Below are 21,498 nucleotides of genomic sequence, written 5' to 3' on the forward strand. Positions count from 1 at the left end.
TTACGGACAGTACGCCATTTCTGTGATTAGGCATCTCGGTGTGAGGACATGTTCTTACAGCTGAAATCTATACATCCCTCAGAGATTGCCAAAAGTAGGACAGTGAAACCATTCAGGACAGAGAAGAAAGCTTTACACAGCTAGGACTGCATGAGAATGCTAGGTTCTCTGAAATAATTACTGCACTGGGATTTAGCCAGAATAGCTGTCATCTTGTGAAACATGCCACATGATTTTTAATTTATTTTTTTTTTAATTTTGGGTTTACATCTTGTCCAAAAGCATGAATATTTGTTTCCACAGTATCCTATTATGTTGGTTAACAACTTGCTGATTCTTTTGGTATATTAACATGTACAGCATAAGAGCGTAAGCGGTTAATACTGCTCAGATGCTGAAGCTGAAAGATGCATAGTTATTACTCAGCCTGGTGGAAAAAATAAAAAATGATCTGAAAAAATTGACGTAACAAATCTGTTCCATTTGTATTTCTTACTCTTTGCTTTTTATAAAGAGAAAAGTGCCATAGATTTTGTACTAAACGGATGCAACAAATATGCCTGAAGAACTGTGTTCTGTATATTTAATAAATTATGTTGTAGGTGGGAGTGTTTGCATACTTCTGAATTATTCACTATAGCATTTTAGATAATTTAGCTTTGTATCTCATTCCATACCCACTCTCAATAATTAATATTGCAACCACAAACATTCATCATGTTAAGAAAAAGATGATTTTAGGGGGAGGGAGAAAGGAGAAAGGGAACAAGGTGTCTGACATTTCTTTTGAATTTGAAGAATAATTGAAGATAATGTATTGTCTCTCACATACCAGAACTGTCTTGTGGATCCTCAGCTATTATCAGCTCCAGTTATTTGACTTAACAGAGCTGAAGATCAAGCCCTAGTTATCCTGGGATCCAGAAACTTTTAAAACAAACAGCTACAAATAGATGGGTTTATAGGTTTGACGTGGAGAAAAAGTAAGAAGTGACGGAGAGATCACTTTTCTGGTTGCATATAGAACTAGTAGTAATCATAAGAGACAAAATAAGTTATCCATACTAAACGTGATGAGATTTCTCATGCTCTCACTGTATTTAGTTTCTATAGAATTTGAGATGTAGAATGGGAAATATGAGATGTGGAAGGAAAGCACTCTTCAAGCAACAGTAGGTCAGCCTTTTTATAAAAAAGCATTAAAAAAGTATCCTGCTTTTATTTAAACATTGTAAATACCAGTGAAATGAGTACTAGTATTTTAATTGCTGGAGTAAGGTAGATGGGTACTCTCTCTGCTTGCCAGGTATTTATCCAAGTGCACCCTACCTGTGCTATAACATGGGAACCAAGAGTGTGTGTTCGGCCCTATGCTGAAGTTCTGCTTACAAAAGACATTGTAAAACTGGTGCTGTAGGATTCTCTGTTGACTGGTGCTTCATGTGGTTCCCAACAGCTTTCCCAAGGAAATGTGCCTCATGACACAGCTAAGTATCAAGTGGTGTTCCCCAGAACATGTACTTTATGGCCAAAATGAAGGTAGTTTCAAATGCATAAAAGGACTGGCTTAGATATTCTTGGTGGGTTGGGGGATGGACGCATGGATATACAGGTGGACATTTGTGTGTTTGCCAAACTCAGCCTCTCTTTAAATGCACTTTTTGGAATGTTTGAAAATTGTAGAAAGAAAAGTTTTCTCCTCCCAGAAGCTGAAGTTTGTTGGGCTTGTGATGTTTTTGAAGCAGTTTTGTACTGATTTTAAGTGTTCTGACTGATAAATGCATCAACATGGAAGATGAAAGTTTGAGTTGGGGAAATAGCCATGGAGTACTTTTGTCCGTCATTCAGATAAAAGTGGAAAAAACAACAAACAAACAAAAACCCAGCTTGGAGAAAAAGGAGTTTTGGGAAAATACAACTCAGTAAGCCATTGTCTTCCTGCTCTAGACTACTACCGCCCTTCTGCAATACCTACTGCGTAGATATTTCCATATAAAATCTAAGATTCTAGACGTCCTCTTGATTCCCTACTGCAAATAATGAACCTATGATTGTTTTGCTAGTACACTGGTTCTCCTAAGCTGGAAATGTACATGCGATAGGTTGTGCATGCCATCTTCAGCATGCATCTTCTTTGTCTACTTTTAAAGTTGCAGCAGGCATCTTAATGTATAATTTTTGCTTTCTACTATTTTTAATCTTTTATGTGGTGATGAATTATTGACTAGCTAAAACCAACCTATGATATATCTAAAGATAAAATAGGCAAGAAAGTGAAATCTCACATTTCTACCTCTTTATGGCCTGACAGACTCAACAGAAGAAAAAGTAGTAAAACCCATGCTTTTGTCAGTGAGGTGGGTGGATCAGACCCTGAGCACACTGCAGAAACAGACTAATGACAGAAATCTGTGCTGATCTCTACCAGTTTTCTGGTAGTAAATGCACTTTTAAAGTCTCTGTCAGCTGGGTCTTGCAGAATAGAAATACCATTGCAAAGCAACTAGGAAAATCTTTTTGTATCAGAATGATGAGTGGAGCAGGAGACATTGCATAGGTGATATTGATAAAAGAGCATTGCAGAAGAGAGGCATTTTTTGATGGAGACATAATCTTCTTTGTATTTCCGAGCAGCTTCTGTGCTGAAGCCAGGCAAATGTTCATATCTGAACCATGAACTGCATAAAACTTGTTCAAATATACATTTAATTCCATCCAATCAAAAGATCATCTGGGTTAATGAATATTTTGAGCAAATGTATTTTTTTCATATAGTATGTGAAACTGAACATTTGAAATATTTGAAATATGTAGGTGCATGTGGAAGCTAACGAGTTCTGGTTGTATTTGGTATGTTCATTCATTAATTCTATAGTTGAAATTTATAGATTCAGAACGTAACAAAAAAAGGTACCTGAATTCCACAAGGTGAATCTATTTAATTTCATAAAGTTTTCTCTGGGACCCTTTGTCTTCAGGAGTCCACAAAATCCAGTAGACTTAATATAGCTATTTAGTCTGGTAGGTTTTTTCTCCATTTTGATGTTTATTTGAAATAGTTCCATAGCAGTTATATAAATAGGTGTCTGTTTGCTCAAATATCTGCATTTTCATGTACTTTTAAGCTGTAGTACCACCAAGGAGTCTATCTGCCATGAAAGACTTGGAGATCTGCACTTCTGAAGCATTCAACCTTTGGGAAATTCCATTCCATAGCTATGGGAGTGAATTACTAACATGACAACCTCATAGGCTTTAAAGTTCTTTCAGGGCATGGACCATTTCTTTGTTAAGAGCTTTCTGTTGCTGGACTTTTTTGACAGAGCATGCTAACATGGTGCTCATCACCAGGGAGCTGACAGCTTATGTAAAGATCCTAACTGAGTGATCTTGCCATCTTTTTACAGAATCATGTAAACCCAGCAATGGATTTCACACAGACCCCTCCAGGAATGCTGGCCCTTGACAACATGCTGTACTTTGCTAAACATCACCAGGATGCTTACATACGGGTAAGGTTTCTTATTGTTGAGATTTTTGTGGTTGCCTGTTCACAGTGAGGATGTACTGTTTACAGTTGACTTTGTAGAGGAGGTTCAAAATCCTGATATTATTAACAACAGGAAGGTGAACCACATGACACTAAAACATGACATAAGTCTGTAAAAGCTTTGGGAGAAAGCTGTACATCTGTCGTTGCTGAGTCAAATGTTATAGATACTACTTTTTGCAAATACTACTTTTTGCTTAGGCCTGCAAAGAGAAGGGAAGTGAACTTGTGCCTTTGTCAGATGCATAATGGATGGTGATAAGCTTAGAAATTAGTAATTGTGTAGTATTCTCTGACCTGCTCGAAGTCTACCAAAAACTGTCGGGGTTTTTTGTGGAAAGAAAGCTTTGATGAGTGAATTCCTTGACAGATAAATGAGTTGGCAATGTCCTCAGAGTTAAGATGTTTCCACTAAAACTACTGCTGTAGGTGAGGTCATGCTTAGAGTAAAATACCTACAAAGTATCATGAGTCACTTGCGTAACCCATTCCTGGCCCCTGCCCACTCCACTTCCTACATTTGTTATTTCAAAGGTAGTTAGAGCAAGTTATGTTGCATCCTTACTAGAAGAGGCATACAGCTGAATAATACCTGCCTCTGAAGAGAACAACCTTTCCTGAATTTTATTGAAGTCAAGTATTTGCCAAGCATAAACCTGGCAAGCACAGATGGGAGTAGAGGATAGTCCAGAATGTCAGTGACTGGAGATCATAGGGATGGTTTAACTCCCCAAGAAAAAGTGCACATGCAGACCTGCCTAAAGACATTTGTGTATAACAAGGAGACATTTCCGATCATTTCCGCTAGAAGTTAAAAATCAGCTTTTAATATGCATTATCATCTGCTTTTTGTTCAAATCAGATTGGTGTCAAAGTTCTAATAGGTTTGTAAAGGGCCTGCCAATATCCATGGACATAATAGTAGACCGTAAGATTGTAGGATCTGCTCTTTACATAGATCTTTCTCCTCAGTCTGAATCTAGCAATAACTCTTAAAAAAGACACTGTCTTAGTATGCAATACAACAGTATTTATCAATCCCTGTAAGCCCCTGAGTGGCTATTTCACATACTCTATTCCAGAAAACAGAGTATGTTTTCTAGATAAACTATGTCGAATAGTGTTTTTGTTTCTAAAAAAGAATTGGTTACTGTTTCTCAATAAAATTTGGTAAGATCTGGACTGCGCTACTTCATAGGCTTCTTTTTTCTAAGTTTAGAGAATATACTTAGTAGAGGTAGCCAGTTCTTCCAAATGAGACAGTCATGTTTTAAAGAGCATGAAAAAATTTAGAGAGGACAGAAATTCTATTGAAATAGAGTTTTTCTGTCAACTCCCAGTTTTTTCTTATTTTTCATTTTCATGTTGTAAATGCTGTCTTAAAAACTGGATTCAGTGAAGCATGTAATTAACCACTCCTTAGAAAGAAGTTTGTTGCTGGCTCAGCTCTGTTTCTGTAATGCAGTACTTTAGCTGCTGAATTACTGAGACCTTTTGTTGTTTTGAGATGCCTGTTTTTATTCTTGCATGGTTCCTGTTACGAGATCGCCTGAGTGCCTCATGTATTTCCCATCTAAGAAAGAGTACACACATACACTAGAACTGCCTTACAGAGGTATTCTAGGGTTCAATTGCTTGCCTAAAGCTGCTTTAGAAACTATAAACTCGCTTTGGGAGCGTGTTAGCCTATCCACCACTCCTGAGGAGTTCTACTTAGTGTTTATACTTGCATTGCTGGTGCGATATGAACACCTGTGAGATGAGCCATGTTGTGCAAATCCTCCAGCATTGATAGTCTTTGATTGCAAAAGACACCTACTTTCTATCTTTTCATCTTCCTGACTTACTAGCTGGTGTACAGTCATTTCCTGTGGGCCCTGACATGCCTGTTTCTTCTTTGAGTTCCTTATTTTACTTCTAACATTACCTTTCCTTCATGGCCTTTGACTCCCAAAGCTCCCACAACATGTTTGCTCTACTTCTACAGCCTGTTGACTTTACTTATTTTTTTAGATGTATTTCTGTTCCTGTGTCCTAACAAATTTCTCCTGTGATCAAGCTAAAATTTCCTCAAGAAATTGTTAACTATAAGTACTACTTGCATACTGAGAAACTTGTTTGACACAAGCTCTTCTCTTTTTTTCATTGTTGATACTAGGAAATATTTTGGTTCCTAGGAGGACAGATTAGTTTCAACTTGGCTCTTTACAATACAGTTGACTCCTGTGGCATAGGTTAATTCCTAAGCCCCCAAATGAGATAATATCTCTTCTATGCAGTAATTAGAAATTGAGTCTGAAACCCAGAGTTGTTTTGAAATGAACTTGGAATATATAAAGTTTTCCCTGACAGAATGTGATGTATTAAGTGGAGACACTATCAGGAAGTCATATTGAGTGTATTGCCCATTTTAATGGGCAGCACAATTCCCTGCAGTCTGACCTGCCACTTTCTTACGATGCCCCAACTGCGTGACCCTAGTTATGTTATCTTCTTGTATTAATGAAAAACAGAAGTTAGAAGAGAATACAGTCAATAAGTAATCTCTTCCCTTTTCATTCCTTTTTCTGCCTCCTGTAAATGACTCTGCTTAGGAGTAATTTGTGTAATAAATGGATTAGTTAGGTGGGAAGAATGTCTGAAACTGAAGTACACATTTGGGGACTGGCAAAGGGGTTTCAAAGACCAGTAGAAGAGTAATGTACTTTACTAAACTAAAGTAAGAAGAGTAAATATAATTGCAATTTGTTGAAGAATATGGGTGTGAAGGCAGTGGAGCAGATGGGTAACTCTGAATCTTGAAAGCAAAAGGCATTTCAGGGTGAAAATATGCGTGTTACATAGTGAAGGAGGAAACAAAAATAATCACAATTTTTTCTCCCGTTTTATTCTTTTTTACCTACTTACCCACAATCCACTACTCTCATTCACCTTTTTCCTGTTGCATACTTATTCCTGAGATTGCAGTAATATGTTTTCTTTACATGCTGTCTTCCTTGAGATAAACAGAGTGTTTGTGTAGACTTTGAGTTAACGGATGTTGAATCTCAGGATTTTGTTTGCTATTCAATATGACTGGAACCTCCAGCAGAAAAGTTGTTTAGCAAACAGGAAAAAAACAAACATGTTTTCTTTGACTGCGTAGCTATCATTTGAATTTTTAAAAAACCTTCTTATTGAATTAGTTTCCTGTTGAGTTATCTTTTCTTTCTCTTTTTTAATTAATTGTCTGGTGCTATCAGTGACTGATATGCATTGGCTTTTTTCACATTCCACTTTAATAATCAGTCACTATCATCAGAGGCTTGACTTTTAGAAGGTCATGACATAGTATTTGGAATGCACTGATGGAAGTAATATTGAATTTCTGAAAGAAATTTTAAAATTTTCCACAGGAAATAATTGGCAGCTTCCCAAGCTCCATAATTATAGGGCAGTCAGTGTGTATAATTAAAATTAACAGTGAAGAAAATGATGGGAATAAAGCTTTGTGACAGATAATTTTTTTTGTTCCTTTGTAGCAGAGAAGTCATGTGTCCCTCCAGTTTCAATTTGCTTCCAAAACTACTTCAGCTTTATGTTTTACTAATTTTAAAAATAAAATTATAAGTTAACTTTAAGACAGACTTTATTCAGTACAGATATCTTGAAATTTTTGTTACTGGTTACTCGTAGCAGTGTGCTTTTGGAACTCTTCTGAGTGTAAAGAGTGTCTGAGGAAAAACCTTTCCATGGAAATACTATTATGCCACCATTGCTATTACTATTTTCATTTATTGCTGCTTTGTCTTTGATTTGCTCAAGAATTTGTGGTGCAAGATTGTTCAGATCTATTTTGTTTTCAAGATAGAAAGAGGAGAGAGGTATAAATATATGAAACCAAAATATTTTGTATGCATATATGCTTGTTGGTGTGTATTCATTTCCCTTTATTTTTTGAACACATGCACTTCAGTGATTGCTAATATTGATGTAAAATAATGATGCATATTTAATTTGGGGTGAAGTGTAAGCTAAAGGAACCAAACTGAACACTTCTTTTATTTGTAACCCAAAAAGTAAAAATTGGTAGTTGTTGTCCTGTGTTTAAATGTGCCACATTCGTGCCTGGGATTGCCTCTCTAGAAACAGTAGCTTTGCAATTTTGATAAGTTGACTCCTGTATCTTCAGTTAGTGTTCATTCAGGCATTCAGGATAGCAGGCAGGAAAAGCAAAGCTACCACTCCAGTTGGGAGTGTACTGCCATTCATCTTTACTAACTTAACAGTGTTTCCAGGCAGAAAGAGCAGATGCCATTGGGTAAACTGGTTTTACAGCAACTACACCTTAGCCTCTAATGTCGTGCCCTTGAAATATTCCCTTATTTTACATTTTCCTCACAGGCATCTAACTATAGTGATAACTTCTGGTATATCTGAGAGGGAGTGTAGGATTTTGCTTGGAGATTATTGAATTTCACAGTAAGTCAGATGAGTCACAAAGAAGTCTTTTATGATGTTGTCTCTGTTGGGATCCACATTTCTCATTCTAATGAATTTGCTTTTGATGACTTACAAGTTGGTGACTTGTCTATATTTTTCTTCCATGTTTCTGACCAGCTATATTCTAGCAGGACTCACTGCTTCTTTTGGGTGAGATTCTACCTTCAGAAGACACATACGGTGTCTTGTCATTTTCTTTAAGCACAAGGGATTGATGCTTCAGGCAGAAAATGCAAATAAAGTTAGCAGCTCTGGGTCTGAGCATTGGCTAGCCACCTATTTTGGATTCTGCCCAGGCGGCTGCCAAAGTCTATGTCCAATTTCTTTGCCATTAGATTAGTAGGTTCTTCATCTGTGTAGGAAAAAATTAAGTGTTCCTCAGAAAAAAATATAATTTTACTGTAGCCTGAAATTCATGTCTCATCTATAGAAGAGAACGTTTATCCCTTTTCCCACTGATTTTATCTGTTTAATTCAAATATTTGTTAGATATTACATGTAAAATTTTTGGTATAAAATATTTTCACCAGGGTGGGAAACCGGGGTTGAAATCTGTGCTGAAAAGTTTGACTTACTGACCTCTTGGTATGTTTTATAATGGATCCAATTCTACTACATTTTTGTGAGTAATGTGTAAGTGGAATGCCTGTAAGTTTTCTGTTCTTGTATTTCAAACAAATTTTAAAAGTTACTAAAATCAAAACAACATTTGGACTCTGGTTACCTTGAGAGTAAGAATTACCTTGATTACCTGAAAATTAGAAGCTGGTTTATGGTCAGTAGTAAAAAATCCCCTTTCCCCTACATTTGCTGAGCTGGTAAATTGGTTATTCTCGCAGTTGCAATGCAGGCACAATTTTCCCCCTGCAGCTAATTGAGTTGCTACTTTTGGGGAGGTTGAGGAGGGAATTCTTTTGCTTTTGAAGCTTTCAGAAGTTGCAGTGGAGGAGCAGGTGCTGTTTGTGAGTGCCGGTGATGCAGGCAGGAAAATTGCTGGCATCCTGCAGAGACCTTTCAGAACTTAAACGGGTTGAGTCACAGTCAGACTGTCTGCCGTATACTTTCTAACCCATGCAGTTGTTGTATAGGAGGCTGCCTACACATCCTTCCACCAATTCACAAAGTCTGCTCATGCCTACTCATTCTAGCCTGATCGGATATGAGGAAGGAGTCCAACATATAATTTCAGTATTTGCTGAAATAAATTTGAGCTTGATTTCTGCCATGCCTCACCCCCCTCCCAAAATTATAGGAAAAGGGGTGTAATTTGTTTCTGTTCTGCAGAAGGTAGAGAGAAATGTGAGCTTGTCACAAGAGTCTTTCTGGTGAGTCTCATGAAGGAATGCAGTTTTCCACATGAGACCTAATTGCCTAAGCCCAGTGGTTCCCAGCCTATTAGTGTTCTTGTCTCCTCTTTTCTCTGCCAGGCTTTCCATTCTCTGTTCTTGCCTTCCACTCAGATATCTAAGTGTTTTTCTGCCTGCCTTTTTTTTTCTTTCCAAACATCACGTAATTTCTCTGCTTTACATGACGACCCTGAGGGCCTCCATCACTGATGGCAGAATTGAGAGGCTCCCTAGTAAAGAGGCAAAATCCTGGAGGGGCTGGTTGCAGCATAAACGCAGACTTAAGTTAGTACTGAGTGAGAAAGAGAACTGTGAGGGAGTCACGGCACTCTCTGCACAGCCCTGTGTAGTATGTGCAGTAGGATATGTATGATAATCTTACAGACCTGGATATGTTCAGATCACTTCTTGCGATTCATGGCACACCTAAACTTTCCCATGTATATGGAAGCTGTTGTCTAAATGAGGTCCTGGTCCAAAGGATATGTATTTGCTATATTCTGCAAATACTGCAGTTTCCTGCCTTCCCCCTCTGTCACAGGTGAGCAAGGAGAGAATTGCAGGAAAAGCATTGCTCTCTTACATTTGTGTGGGACATTAGGAGGGAGAAGGAATACCTGGCCATTAGTTTTCAAGCTGGACCAGATCAACACCAAATCACTGTCACATACCTGTGCCTGTGGAAAGTGAAGAGCACATCCTGGTGCTGCTTCTGAAGATAACATGGAAACTGGGCCTTCTCATCTTGGGTCTTACCACTATGCTTTACAATTATTTGGTTGATTCTGTGTGGAGTGGCAAGGAAAGGAGGAAGATACATATTATTCCAAGACAAACCACTGCATATTTATTTTTGATGGAAAATAAAAAAAAACCAAAACAGTCATGCTTCATGCTGAGGTGTTTGTATGAGAAACAAAATGTATTGCTAGATGGGCATCTGTGGAACTGTCCAAATTTAGCTTGTGATAGTTTGGCGCTAGATTTATTTTAAAACCACATCATAATTTTCCAGAAGAGAACCAACTTGTGGAAATTTTAAGCTGTCTCTGTTAGAAGTGTTTTATGGCTGCAGAGTCAAACACTGGCTATAATGTTACCATGATACTTTGAATTCACCTTCTTACCTGTTATGTTCTTATATCATGACATAATCAGATGCTTTTCTTGTCCCTCCTGCCCTGTTTGACAGTTTCACTGTCTCCTGGCTGCTTTGGCATAGTGGACTCCGTGCTGTCTGATAGCAGTTCTCCTTGGGAGCAGCAGGTTAAAAGGCACTTCCTCATGTGATGAGCTGATTAGCCCCCAGGTGCTTATTTGTAGTTGCGCACGTCCAAGCACGTATCAGACAGTATCTGATCCTTAACATGGTCCTGTAACTAGATGACCCTCAGGCAAGGCATGACTTAGCATCTGTGTTTCTCATGTCAGTGCCCCCTTTCTTCTTTTTCAGTATCTGTAGTAGGTCTCGGATCTTCATTCAAATCTTGGTTTAAATTGCAATTCTAGTGCCTTCCAGAGGAAGGCAGAAATAGCTGAAGCTTTATTTTGTTTTGCCATGAGAAATTTCTATAATGGCTCTGGAATGTGAAGGAAGACTGAGATAAGGGAGAGAGGAAGCATGGGAAATGGAAAATACAGGGTCAGTAAGGACAATGCAGAATGGATGTTGGAAGAAGACTGATGCTGAAGCTGAAGCAAATGACAAGCTGCCTTAGGAAGAAAACAAAATTGCTGACAAGGATGAATGGAAACTGAATCTGACTGCAGTAGAGTCTCTTAGCCTTCTCAGGAGGCATATCCTAAGGACTTGCTTCTTAGAGTTACTTAAAGCATCTAAATGAAAAGGGAATGGTGAAACCTACCATATATGATAAGGAGGCTTAGGAAAAGGAAAAGCAGTGTCAAGAAAAGGAAGATCATCTCTGCAATTTCTGGGTATTAAAATGCTGCTTGACCTTTAATTTTGGGTCTGAGTTTTTTATGATCTTTACTAACTAGTTCTCTGAACCTCTTGATATTAATCTACAGCAGACTGCTAGAAAACTTGTTTTCTATTAAAACAGGATCATTTTAGATAGTACTACAAAATTGGTCTCTGGAAATGCTTCCTTTTAATAGTGCAGCAACACTCATTGAATTGTCTACTTGGGGAATTATTAGAAGTATTGATGCAACTACAGTGAATATTGCCTTTCAGTTTTGTATTTACTTCCTAATCATAATGAATCTCTATTCCATTGCCAAGCTCTGATTTTGGTTCAGGAATCTGAGAATTACTTCTGAGTTGCTGTGGGCAGTATATTTTGAGCCAACTTCATCTTAATGTGAAGGATTAAGAGACTGGCTAAGTCGATATTTCTTCCCAGTCAAGGAGAAATATTTCTGTCCGGTGGTTTTAGCCTCCTGGATTTTGATGAGGAAGCTTTTGAATATACCTGTCTTGAAAAGTTTGCCTTTTGACAGTCATTAACTCTTAGATGCAGATATAAGCTTCATTACTGAAGCTGATGCAGATTTTTAAGCTCATGGTAGTCAAGTGTGGAAAATCCTTAGTTTAGTCCACTGCCTCCCTGAGGGTCTATTTTGTGCTTCTGAGGTAGTGATACACTCAATGAATAATTTAATGGAAAATCATAAAGGAACTCTGCCATAAAGTTAGAAAATCTTTTCATTTGGGGGTTGGTGTCTTCTTTGGGGTGTTTTTTACTCCTGGAGAATTTGCATTGTTCCTCTGTGATCTTGGTGTGATACTTAAATTTATTTTATTTTAAATTTTAAAATAACTTAAAATCTATTTATTTACTTATTTCACATATTTATATTTAATATATTTATTTTTTTTATTTTAAGTTTTATTTGTTTATTTAAATTAAATCACATTTAAAATAATTATTTTAATTTATTTTATGACCGTGCCTTTGGTAGATATCTTGTTGAACCTCGTACAGTTGTCCCCATCTCATCGATCCAATCTGTCAAGATCCTGCTGTAGAGCCTTCCTACCCTCCAGCAGATCAACACTCCCGCCCAACGTGCTGTTGTCTGTGAATTTATTGAGGGGGCACTTGATCCTCTCATCCAAATCATTGATAAAGATGTCAAACAGGACCAGCCACAATACTGAGCCCTGGGGAACATCACTTGTGACTGGCTGCCAACTGGATTAAGTTTCATACATATATGTAGTCATATGTTGGTAACTTAATAAAAACTGCACAGATCTGTATTCTACTACAGATACTGTCAAATTCCCATGCCTTAACAGGCTACAGAGTTTCACATATAGAAATGTCAAGAAAATGTATAACATTGTGTCGTGGTTTGACTCAAACTTTTCCTGGCTGCCCTCTCTCAGTAATTTTCTTTTCTTTTTGTTCTGTTTTTATTGAAGTTCTCTGGGTCCAGAGAAGGGTAATGAAGATGGTGAAGGGTCTAGAGCATGAGCCTGATGAGGAACAACTGAGGGAGCAGGAGTTGTTTAGCCTGGAGAAATAGAGGCTCAGGGGAGACCTTATTGCTCTCTACAACTCCTGAAAGGAGGTCATGGTGAGATGGGAGTCAGCCTCATCTCCTGGGTAACAAACAACTGGTCAAGGGAAAATACTCTCATGTTGTGCCAGGGGAGATTGGAATTGGGAGATTGAAACAGGCTGCCCTGGGAAGCAGTTGAGTCACCATCCCTGATGGTATTTAAAGGGCATGTAGATGAGGCACTTAGGGACATGGTTCGGTGGTAGACTCAGCAGTGCTGGGTAAATGGTTAGACTTGATAATCTTAAAGGTCTTTTCCAACCTAAATGATTCTTTAATTCTGTGGCGTCAGAACTTCTCCTGCATTGTCCACGGTCTCTGCCTTCAAATGTTTGTTTTCCCCAAGCAAAATTTATCCACGGTACCTGCTCATTCTGAAATGTCTGGTGGATCTGCAACTCATTGTGGATTTGTGGTGGGGAGGAGGAGGAAGATAATAGGGTGCAGCACTTCGTGAGCATTAATGATAGACCTCCGTTTGAATGAAGGTTGTGTGGGCTTGTGACTTCCTCACTACCTTCCTTTCCATGGTAAAATAACTTCTGTGATAGAAATGTGAATCAAGCCAGGAGTGTGGTTTATAGGCATAGAAAAGTATTCTCAGTCTTGAGCTGTGTGTTAAATTTCTTTCCCTGAGATTGTTTTCACCAGTTTATGAAGTAAACATGTCCATTCACTGCTTATTTCTCCTCTGCAACCAGAGTGATAAAGGAAATAACATTAAAATCATGCCCTTATCAGCTGTATTTATAGCATTTTACTTTGGAACAGGATATGAGTCGTGAAGTCACGAAAAGAGTATTACAAATATAATAATGAATGTTGTAAATCTGTTGCCAAGACTAGGAATTATTTCTCTTTGGATATTTATAAGAACCTCTTTTTTTTCTTTCCCTTTTTACTGTTGCTATTTCATACAGAAGATCCATATCTGTCAAATTTGCCTACAGATATTTAGATGCAGTAAAGGGCGTTCTTCCTTTCTTGAAGAAATGTAACATGGCAGCGCTGCCTTATTTTGTACAGCAAATGCTAAAAAAATTGCTGCTTGCAGAGTGTATGTCTGAGGATCATTTCAAGACTGCTTTACATATTGATTACTCAAATTGCCATTTAATTTGCTGTATAGCAATACACAGTGCCTTAACTATTTCTCTGGCATTCTTATTGATTGCTGTAATTCTGCCTTACATTATATGCATAGATGGTGTCACCATTAAATATTTATGTGCTCATGAAATGTTAATATGTTGGGTTAATGTGAAACTCAACAAAGTGCATTTGCCAGAAGCGAGCAGGAATACTGATCCAAGTGCTTCCCTTTCCCTCCCCCTTGCCCTTTCAATTTGCCTCTCCATTGATTTTATTACCAGTGTTTCTCTGCTGTATCTAAATCCGTGTCGAAGCAACACCCTGCTCCAATATGCAGATTTTATGTTTTATTATGCGAGAGATAAAACAGGGTAATAAAAAGAACAAGAGATCTCAGGGAGGTGTTGAGACACACAGCTTTACATTGTGCTTGTGCTATTCTATCACTGTTCCTGCTTTTGGGTGTAAAAATGCAGCACTATCCTCCATGAAAGAGACTGAAGCAGGATGACTCATCCAGAATACAAAGTCATATTCACATGTTCCTTGAACAGTGGCTGCAGCAATGTAAAACAAAAATAGCAGGGGTTTTTCTTTGATTTGGTACAGCTGTTACCCAGCGATGACATGGAACAATTACATGTAATTTAAACCAAAACTTTTAGGAGGAAAAGTCCTCTTGGCAGACTTTTAAACATGATTCTGATGCTGTCCTGTTGAAAAAGGGCCAGTAAAAATTTGTAGTGGTCAAGTATATATCATATCTCTAATAACTTTTTAATCTTTTGTAGGAAGTGTAAGCAATTTAAAAAAATAGCACCAGCACTGGAAAACGAAACCAAATGATCATGCTTTGTCGCAATACAGAGAGCAACCATTCTTTTACATCCCTGGGAGATGGGCTGGGAGCAGAGTATCAGCTAGAGGCTGCCCTTTGTACAGTAGGATTGAAATAGAAGCTTGGTGAAGAGGCTTTGGTATGCTGTGTGAAGCACATAACTTTCCTACTTACCTTTGGGTTTTTGTTCTTTTCCCACTTTTAACTGCTTCACAGGGAAGGCTTCTGCACATAAGAGAACATGAAACAGTCAAAACTAATATCCGGGGAGGGAGGGAAAGGTTTTAGTGGCATCTGGCATTGCATTTGTCCTCCCCTTTATCTCTCCTCCTGGTTTTGGTTGAAGTTCCAGCCTTGAAGCTTTTGCAAAGCTTTCTTTGCTGTAAATATTGAAAGATTTAAAACAATGAAAACCACAAACAAAGCCACAACCAACAAAAAACATCAAACAAACAAAAATTGTGAAGATGGAAGCTAAGGAGACAGGAGGAATGCAAAGCAGATAGCAGTGTCTAAACACCCATTTGTGAAGGAAATTTAGAGAGCCTCTGAGGTACTCTGTTACTTGGCAAAATCTCTTACCTTTGAAATTCATTTTCTTCTTCTATTCTCATCCCCAGGCTATGCAGCAGCTGTTTAGGATACATTTCTTTCTTTTTATGAAGTGGGAAAGTTTGTTCTGCAAAGACAATTCTTACTGCAAATCTGTTTTGACCATTTTGGTTTTTTCCTGCCTCTATATTCTCTTATTTCAGGCTCACTGCTTCAGTGAAATCTATATAATTTATAACTTGTTTTTATCTACAGTGAAATCTCTTGTTTAGTTGTAGTTCCAGAGAAAACTTTAGGTCAACTGTACTGGATACAGCAGAAACTAATGGGTATAAAAATGTGCAAGGAGTTATTTTCTCCCATTTATTTTACAGCGTCACTCAACAGAGAATGCAAAGGCTCTCCTTGAGTAGTTTTTACAGCATTCAGGAGCTTGATGTAAGAGTGCTAGTTCCCGTGAGCACAAGTTTCTTCCATAGCAGAGAGAAGAATGAGGACATTTTCTTCCTTTGTGAGCTTCAGTTTGATTTTTAACACTTGAGCCTTCTTTGGAGACTGAATCCAGCTATGCAAATTCTGTCCCACTTTGGTTTTATAGATCCTTCTAGGTGTGTTCATGTCTATAAATAATTGTATCTAATTTCCTTTAACCAGCAAATTTGAAATGAAACTATTTCTTTTTCTTTGGCTTCTACTTCAGTTTCTCCAAGCCAGGGGTGGTGCAGAACATCAACAGTGCATAGCAATGGCAAAACTTCCCAGTTGGTCATGGACCAGCACTGCTTATGTGTTGCTGACTGCCTCAGACATAGAATTATAGAATAGCTTGGTTTGGAAGGGGCATTTAAGGTTATCTAGTTCCAACCTTACTGCCTTGGGCAAGGACACCTGTCACTAGACCAGGTTACTCAATGCCCCATCCAACCTGGTCTTGAAGACTGCCAGAGGTGGGGCATCCACAACTTCTCTGGGCAACCTGTGCAAGTGCCTTATTACCCTTGTAGTAAAGAATTTCTTCCTAATATCTGATTGAAACCTCTTCTCTTTCAGTGTGAAGCCGTAACATAAATGACATAGGTTATTTAGCTGCAGGGAAGGCTAAGGTCTATGAAAACAGAGCCTCCACATATAGTTTCCTAAATTCAGTTTGGTGTATCTTGTAAATGTTGGATGGGGTGGATAGTGTTTCAACTCATGGATTCTTCAAACTGATTATTTTCTGGTTTGATTCCACCTTCAGATTGTCCTGGAAAACAGCAGTCGAGAAGACAAACATGAGTGCCCGTTTGGCCGAAGTAGCATTGAGCTGACAAAGATGCTGTGCGAAATACTGAAAGTAGGAGAGCTACGTAAGTTGACCTGTTTGATCTCTAAGAACCATGCAGTGAGTTGAGTGATACCTGAAGTTTATTTCAATGCAAGAGTTTTCTTCTGATAAGTGTTTCTTAGTTGAACGCTGGCATTCACAATGACTATGTCTGTTTTCTGTCTCTTACTACTTTGTGGCATACCAAGGATGAGGGTGGAGTAGGGGAAATGGACACTTGTTCTTTGACTCTCTCCTGTATGAAGCAGGGCAATTGCATCATTTCTGGACAAGTCAGTTCTTTTCCCATCTGTTGATTTGATGTTGGAGACTTCATGGTTGTTCCATTCCATAACCTATTCCATAGGTTGGTTTTGTATGAGTATCATAGTCATTTTTTGTGGGATTGCTCATCTAAACTGACACATCCCATTTTCTCTTAGATATCTAAAGCTCTATCTAAATGCCAGATGATAGATGCATCATTTACTCTAACAGTGTGATATGAAATACTGTATTTTAATACAGAGTAATAAGCTGTCTTTGGCTTCAATTACAGTCCCTTGACAAATTATTAGATACTATCAAACAGAAGAACATGTCTGTATCTTCATTAGTCTAGAGTGTTGGTGTTAAACTCTATTGATAGGTATAAACTTCAGCTACCCATCAATAATGTTTTGGATCCAGCCTGCAATCTGTTTTGGCAAACGCTACCATGAGCTTCCTTTTCTTGTTGCACAAGCAGGGGGCACAACTGGGAGTCCTTGCTTTCCTCAGAGACGTGTTCCTTTCGAATTTTTTTCACTAATCTTTTTCTTTTACCTTTGCACCCGAGTCCATGAAATGTAATGAGAGAAGTGCAGTGTAAAAGGCAGCAAGAAATCCTGTAGGTATCAGTGGTTCTTGATGCCTGCAACAGGCATCAAAAGTTCTGTTTTAAAAGTATGATTTGGTTGATACATTCGAAGCTTTTAAATGCAGTGTTTTGAGAGAATTTATTGACCAAAGGAAAAAACTGCCTTTGTGCAATGGGCCAGGGTGAAACCTGTGCATTTCTTGCAGCTTCCAAATTGACAGTTCATATCTGACAGATCCAGATAAATGAGATGATGTTTACCGCTGAATACCCTCCTAAGTAAACCAGAGTCATTAAGGATCACATTCACTATGTCTATAAATAAAAAGTTTAGCAACTGTTTTAGATGTATGGTTATAGTAATGTGTTGTGTAAGGTTCAGACTGTAGCAGACACGACTCCTTAAAATAACCTTACTGCTGCAGTTGAGGTGTCTAATGCCAAATCACGCATGACAGATCTGTCTGAATTTTTCTGCTGGTAAATGTAGGAGGGACATATCATCTCAACAAAGCTGTAAGCCTATTTGAAATAAGTGCTAAAGATCAATTTTATTTTTACAAATGCACAGAAAAATATCTGAAATCCAAAGTACAGCTTTGTGCATAGTGTTTTAATGTACGTCCCATCACTCCATGGGACTTACACTGTACTTTGTTGCTAAGAAAGATGATTGATCTAGAGGTGGTGTCTCAGACTCTTCCTTGCTGTGTCATAAGAAGTCACTCAATAAATAAACCTCTTTTGCCACAGACAGGTTTGTTGTCTGTGTGCAGAGGGCTGTATGTAGGTGATTTGCCATTTATGGTACTGTATGTCCTGATTGCTTCTAACTTCTGCTGATAGCTCCTTTCATGTTTTAACTTTTTCCTTATCTGTTTTTTAAAAGTGGGGACTGTGACTAAAATAATTGGATTGGGTTTTTGGTTGTTTTTTTGGTTTTATGCGTTTTGTGTGTGTGTGTGTGTGTGTGTGTGTGTGTGTGTGTGTGTGTGGTTTTTGGTTTCTTTGGGGGGGTTTGTTTGTTTGTTTGTTTTAGAGTAGCTCAATGGTTTGGAAGTGTGGGATTAGAAAGAAAACTGAAAAGTTCCCCAAGGAAAGGCCTGGCTTAGAGATGTTAGCTGTTAATGTTCTGAAGCCACTTTGTTTTGATGTTATTGAGGCTGCAAGTCACTGGCATGCTCGGTGTGCTGGTGTGCAGCAGGCTCCCATGGTGGTCATTCATGGGCGTGTGACGTTGTAGAAGGTTAAGGAGAAGTGCACTGGTGCTTCAGTTGATAGAAACCAGGTGTAGCCAGACTGACTTCTTTAAAGTCGTGCTGATCTACACCCACAGAGCATCTGTCTCTGGATGTGGCAATAAGATTGCCTCATAGCCTTATATTCACAGGGGACAGAGCTAAGGTTGCTTCTAACTCATCTTGACAATTCACCTGTTTGCGGGTGTGTTTCCTTAATGGTTTTGTTTATGTGGAACTCTAATTGTAATTTTAAAAGGCTGTACTGAAACAAACCTTTAAATAATGTGCAGAGAGCAGATTTCTTGAAAATTGCTTCACAGATGCACATCTTTAATGACCTGTGATCAGCAGTATATTTTGTTAAGAAATGCAAACTAGAACTGACATCTCAGGAAAGCGTACATTCCAGTTTGTTCTTCACTTGAGATTAAGTGCTGTATTGCTGAATAGGATTGGGCATCTTAAAAATCAGTAGTTACAGTTCAGGGCAAAGATGTTCCTGTTCGTTTGTATGTGGTAGTTTCAAAATATGTAGTTTGCCTGCCCATGTTTCTTCAGATACTCAAAACTCACTATTATTGTGTTGCAACACAGAAATTTTTTCTAACAGTTTCTGAATTGTAGCCACAATAAATGACCTTTTGCTCATGAAATATTCAGCAATAGAAACTTTCTTAAAGTGCAGAGTAGATAAAAGCAGCCAGACTGTCCATTATTTATGAAGAGCACTTTAATGCTGATTATATTCCCCTTGCTACACTGTATTAAATACCTTTGGGCAACAAGAAGGCATTTTACCATTTCTTTTTGGTCCTTTCAAACACACATTCATCCCAGCAAGGACTCAAAAGACAGTGTTAAAGGCATGCCAGCTCTTCTACTTTTGTATTTCCCCAAATCCAGGTAGTGGACTTAGTTCTTTGACTTTGGTTCCAAAATGTTCATGACTTGGAAATTCATCTCTTCTTCAGCAAAACATTTAAGTGTATGTTTAGATCTTGTAAGTAAAGAAAGCTCAAATGCAAGCTGTGATTTGAGCATATGGTAACTCCTTTACAGAGGTGGACTTGCAGAGTAGAGGAGCTAAAACTTAAGAGGAAGGTTGGTGTAGTGTTTTAGTAACATGGAAGTTAGAATGAAACACATCCATAAGACTCCTCAGTAAACTCTCTGAATCAGGAAAGAGTGGGATATTTAACTATAAATCTTTTAGTCTTGTGCTACTGATGCTGTTAAAAAGACATTGAACAGAATGTCTTTAATGAGTACTTGCCCAGCCACTCACCTTAGCAAACATTATGGTAATTCTGATTTTATGCAGTAATAACATCCTTTGTTAACAAGAGGACTTTCTTTCTTGTCCTGTGCGTCTTGGAGCTGACATCAAACAGGAACACTCTTAATCAGTGGTCAATCCTCCTTGCCTTCTGGGGTAAGGCATTTTGACACTCCTCGTCCCTGGTACACTGACAAGTTTACAAAGAGGAGAAAAGGTCAGGCCATCCATATGTCCTCCTTAGTATCTATGAAAGCTAAGGTAACCTCCACTTTCCCTCTTATTCAAGTTTTAGTAAATAACATGTATGCTTAGGGGAGAAGGAATACCTACTTAACAGACTGCCGGCTTTGCTGGGAGACGGTAACATTGCAGATAAATGTAAAAATTAAAAATAAGCTCCAAAGTACCTTTGACCTTCTGGAACTGGAGTTAGTAAATTTAATGGGAGATTAAGAGTTGGTTAAAATCTAGTATTTGTTATAAGTAAGAATCTGAGCTCACTGTTTTGCATAAGTAGCCCTAATGCTCTCTGATCTGTGCCTACACTGACCAGTTCTCTGTACTTCTGCTCAGCACATGACACTTTCTACCCCCAAAACCCCATAAAACTCTTATCCCTGGTGGGAAAAGTACTTGACCATGTTACCTGCTTTATGCAGAATTGGTACAACTTCCCAGATTTGTTGCATTCTTTCTGTACAGGTTCAACTGAAATTGTTTAGTGTTGATGCTGTGTCGAGGCTTGTATCTGATAGGGGAACAATAAATTAGTGCTGTGTGCACTGAGGAAAGACAGTGCTACCAACAGAGCAGTAGTCTAAAGATGTTATAAACCAATATCATTGCATGCCTTAAGTTATTCTGTAGTTAAGGCATGTCAGACTGCAAGTATTTTTCAGTGCGTTTTTGAGCAGGACACAGATGTTCAACTGACAATATTCATATTTGATTGTTTTGATGGGGGTGTTCAGGGGCTTTTGCACAAATCTGCGCTTAAGCTTTATGACAGACCACAGGGGTATATGCTACATGTCAGATACTTATATATGGATTGTCTTGAAGCTTTTATCAGAAAAACATCTTCACTGGTTTTTTGTTAGTTTGTTTGTTTTTCGCTTCTCTGTCATGGGGAATTTAATGGCCATGGGATTTGTTAGACTTAAGCTAATTTACAGGATTATTTTTCCTCAAAAGAGGAGATTGAAATGCAAGTGTATTATAATGCTGTTTGTGCGTGCTTTTGCTATAGATATCTCATTGCAGTTATCGCCCAGGTTGCAATTGAAGTGATCTAGAAATTCTTACCTTGTTATCCCTTCATCAAGTAGAATGTGCTGGACATTAGGAGGTATACAGTGATATTCATGGTTGTGCCCGCTGAGATGAAAGTAATCAAATCTCATGCTTCAAGGAGTAAGC

General features: G+C 38.2%; 1 protein-coding gene across 1 annotated transcript in view; it reads left to right on the forward strand.

Annotated features, from left to right (window-relative positions):
* ELMO1 (engulfment and cell motility 1) overlaps positions 1-21,498 on the forward strand; it is a 314,729-nt gene that overhangs the window by 144,141 nt on the left and 149,090 nt on the right. Inside the window, exons 15-16 of the mRNA XM_018075779.2 lie at positions 3,408-3,512; positions 16,635-16,743. Coding sequence (XP_017931268.1) covers positions 3,408-3,512; positions 16,635-16,743 — 214 coding nt within the window. The remainder of the gene's footprint in view (positions 1-3,407; positions 3,513-16,634; positions 16,744-21,498) is intronic.

Source organism: Manacus vitellinus, unplaced genomic scaffold (genome assembly GCF_001715985.3).
Source record: "Manacus vitellinus isolate BGI_N305 unplaced genomic scaffold, ASM171598v3 scaffold_3_pilon, whole genome shotgun sequence".
In the NCBI taxonomy this organism is placed as follows: Eukaryota; Metazoa; Chordata; class Aves; order Passeriformes; family Pipridae; genus Manacus; species Manacus vitellinus.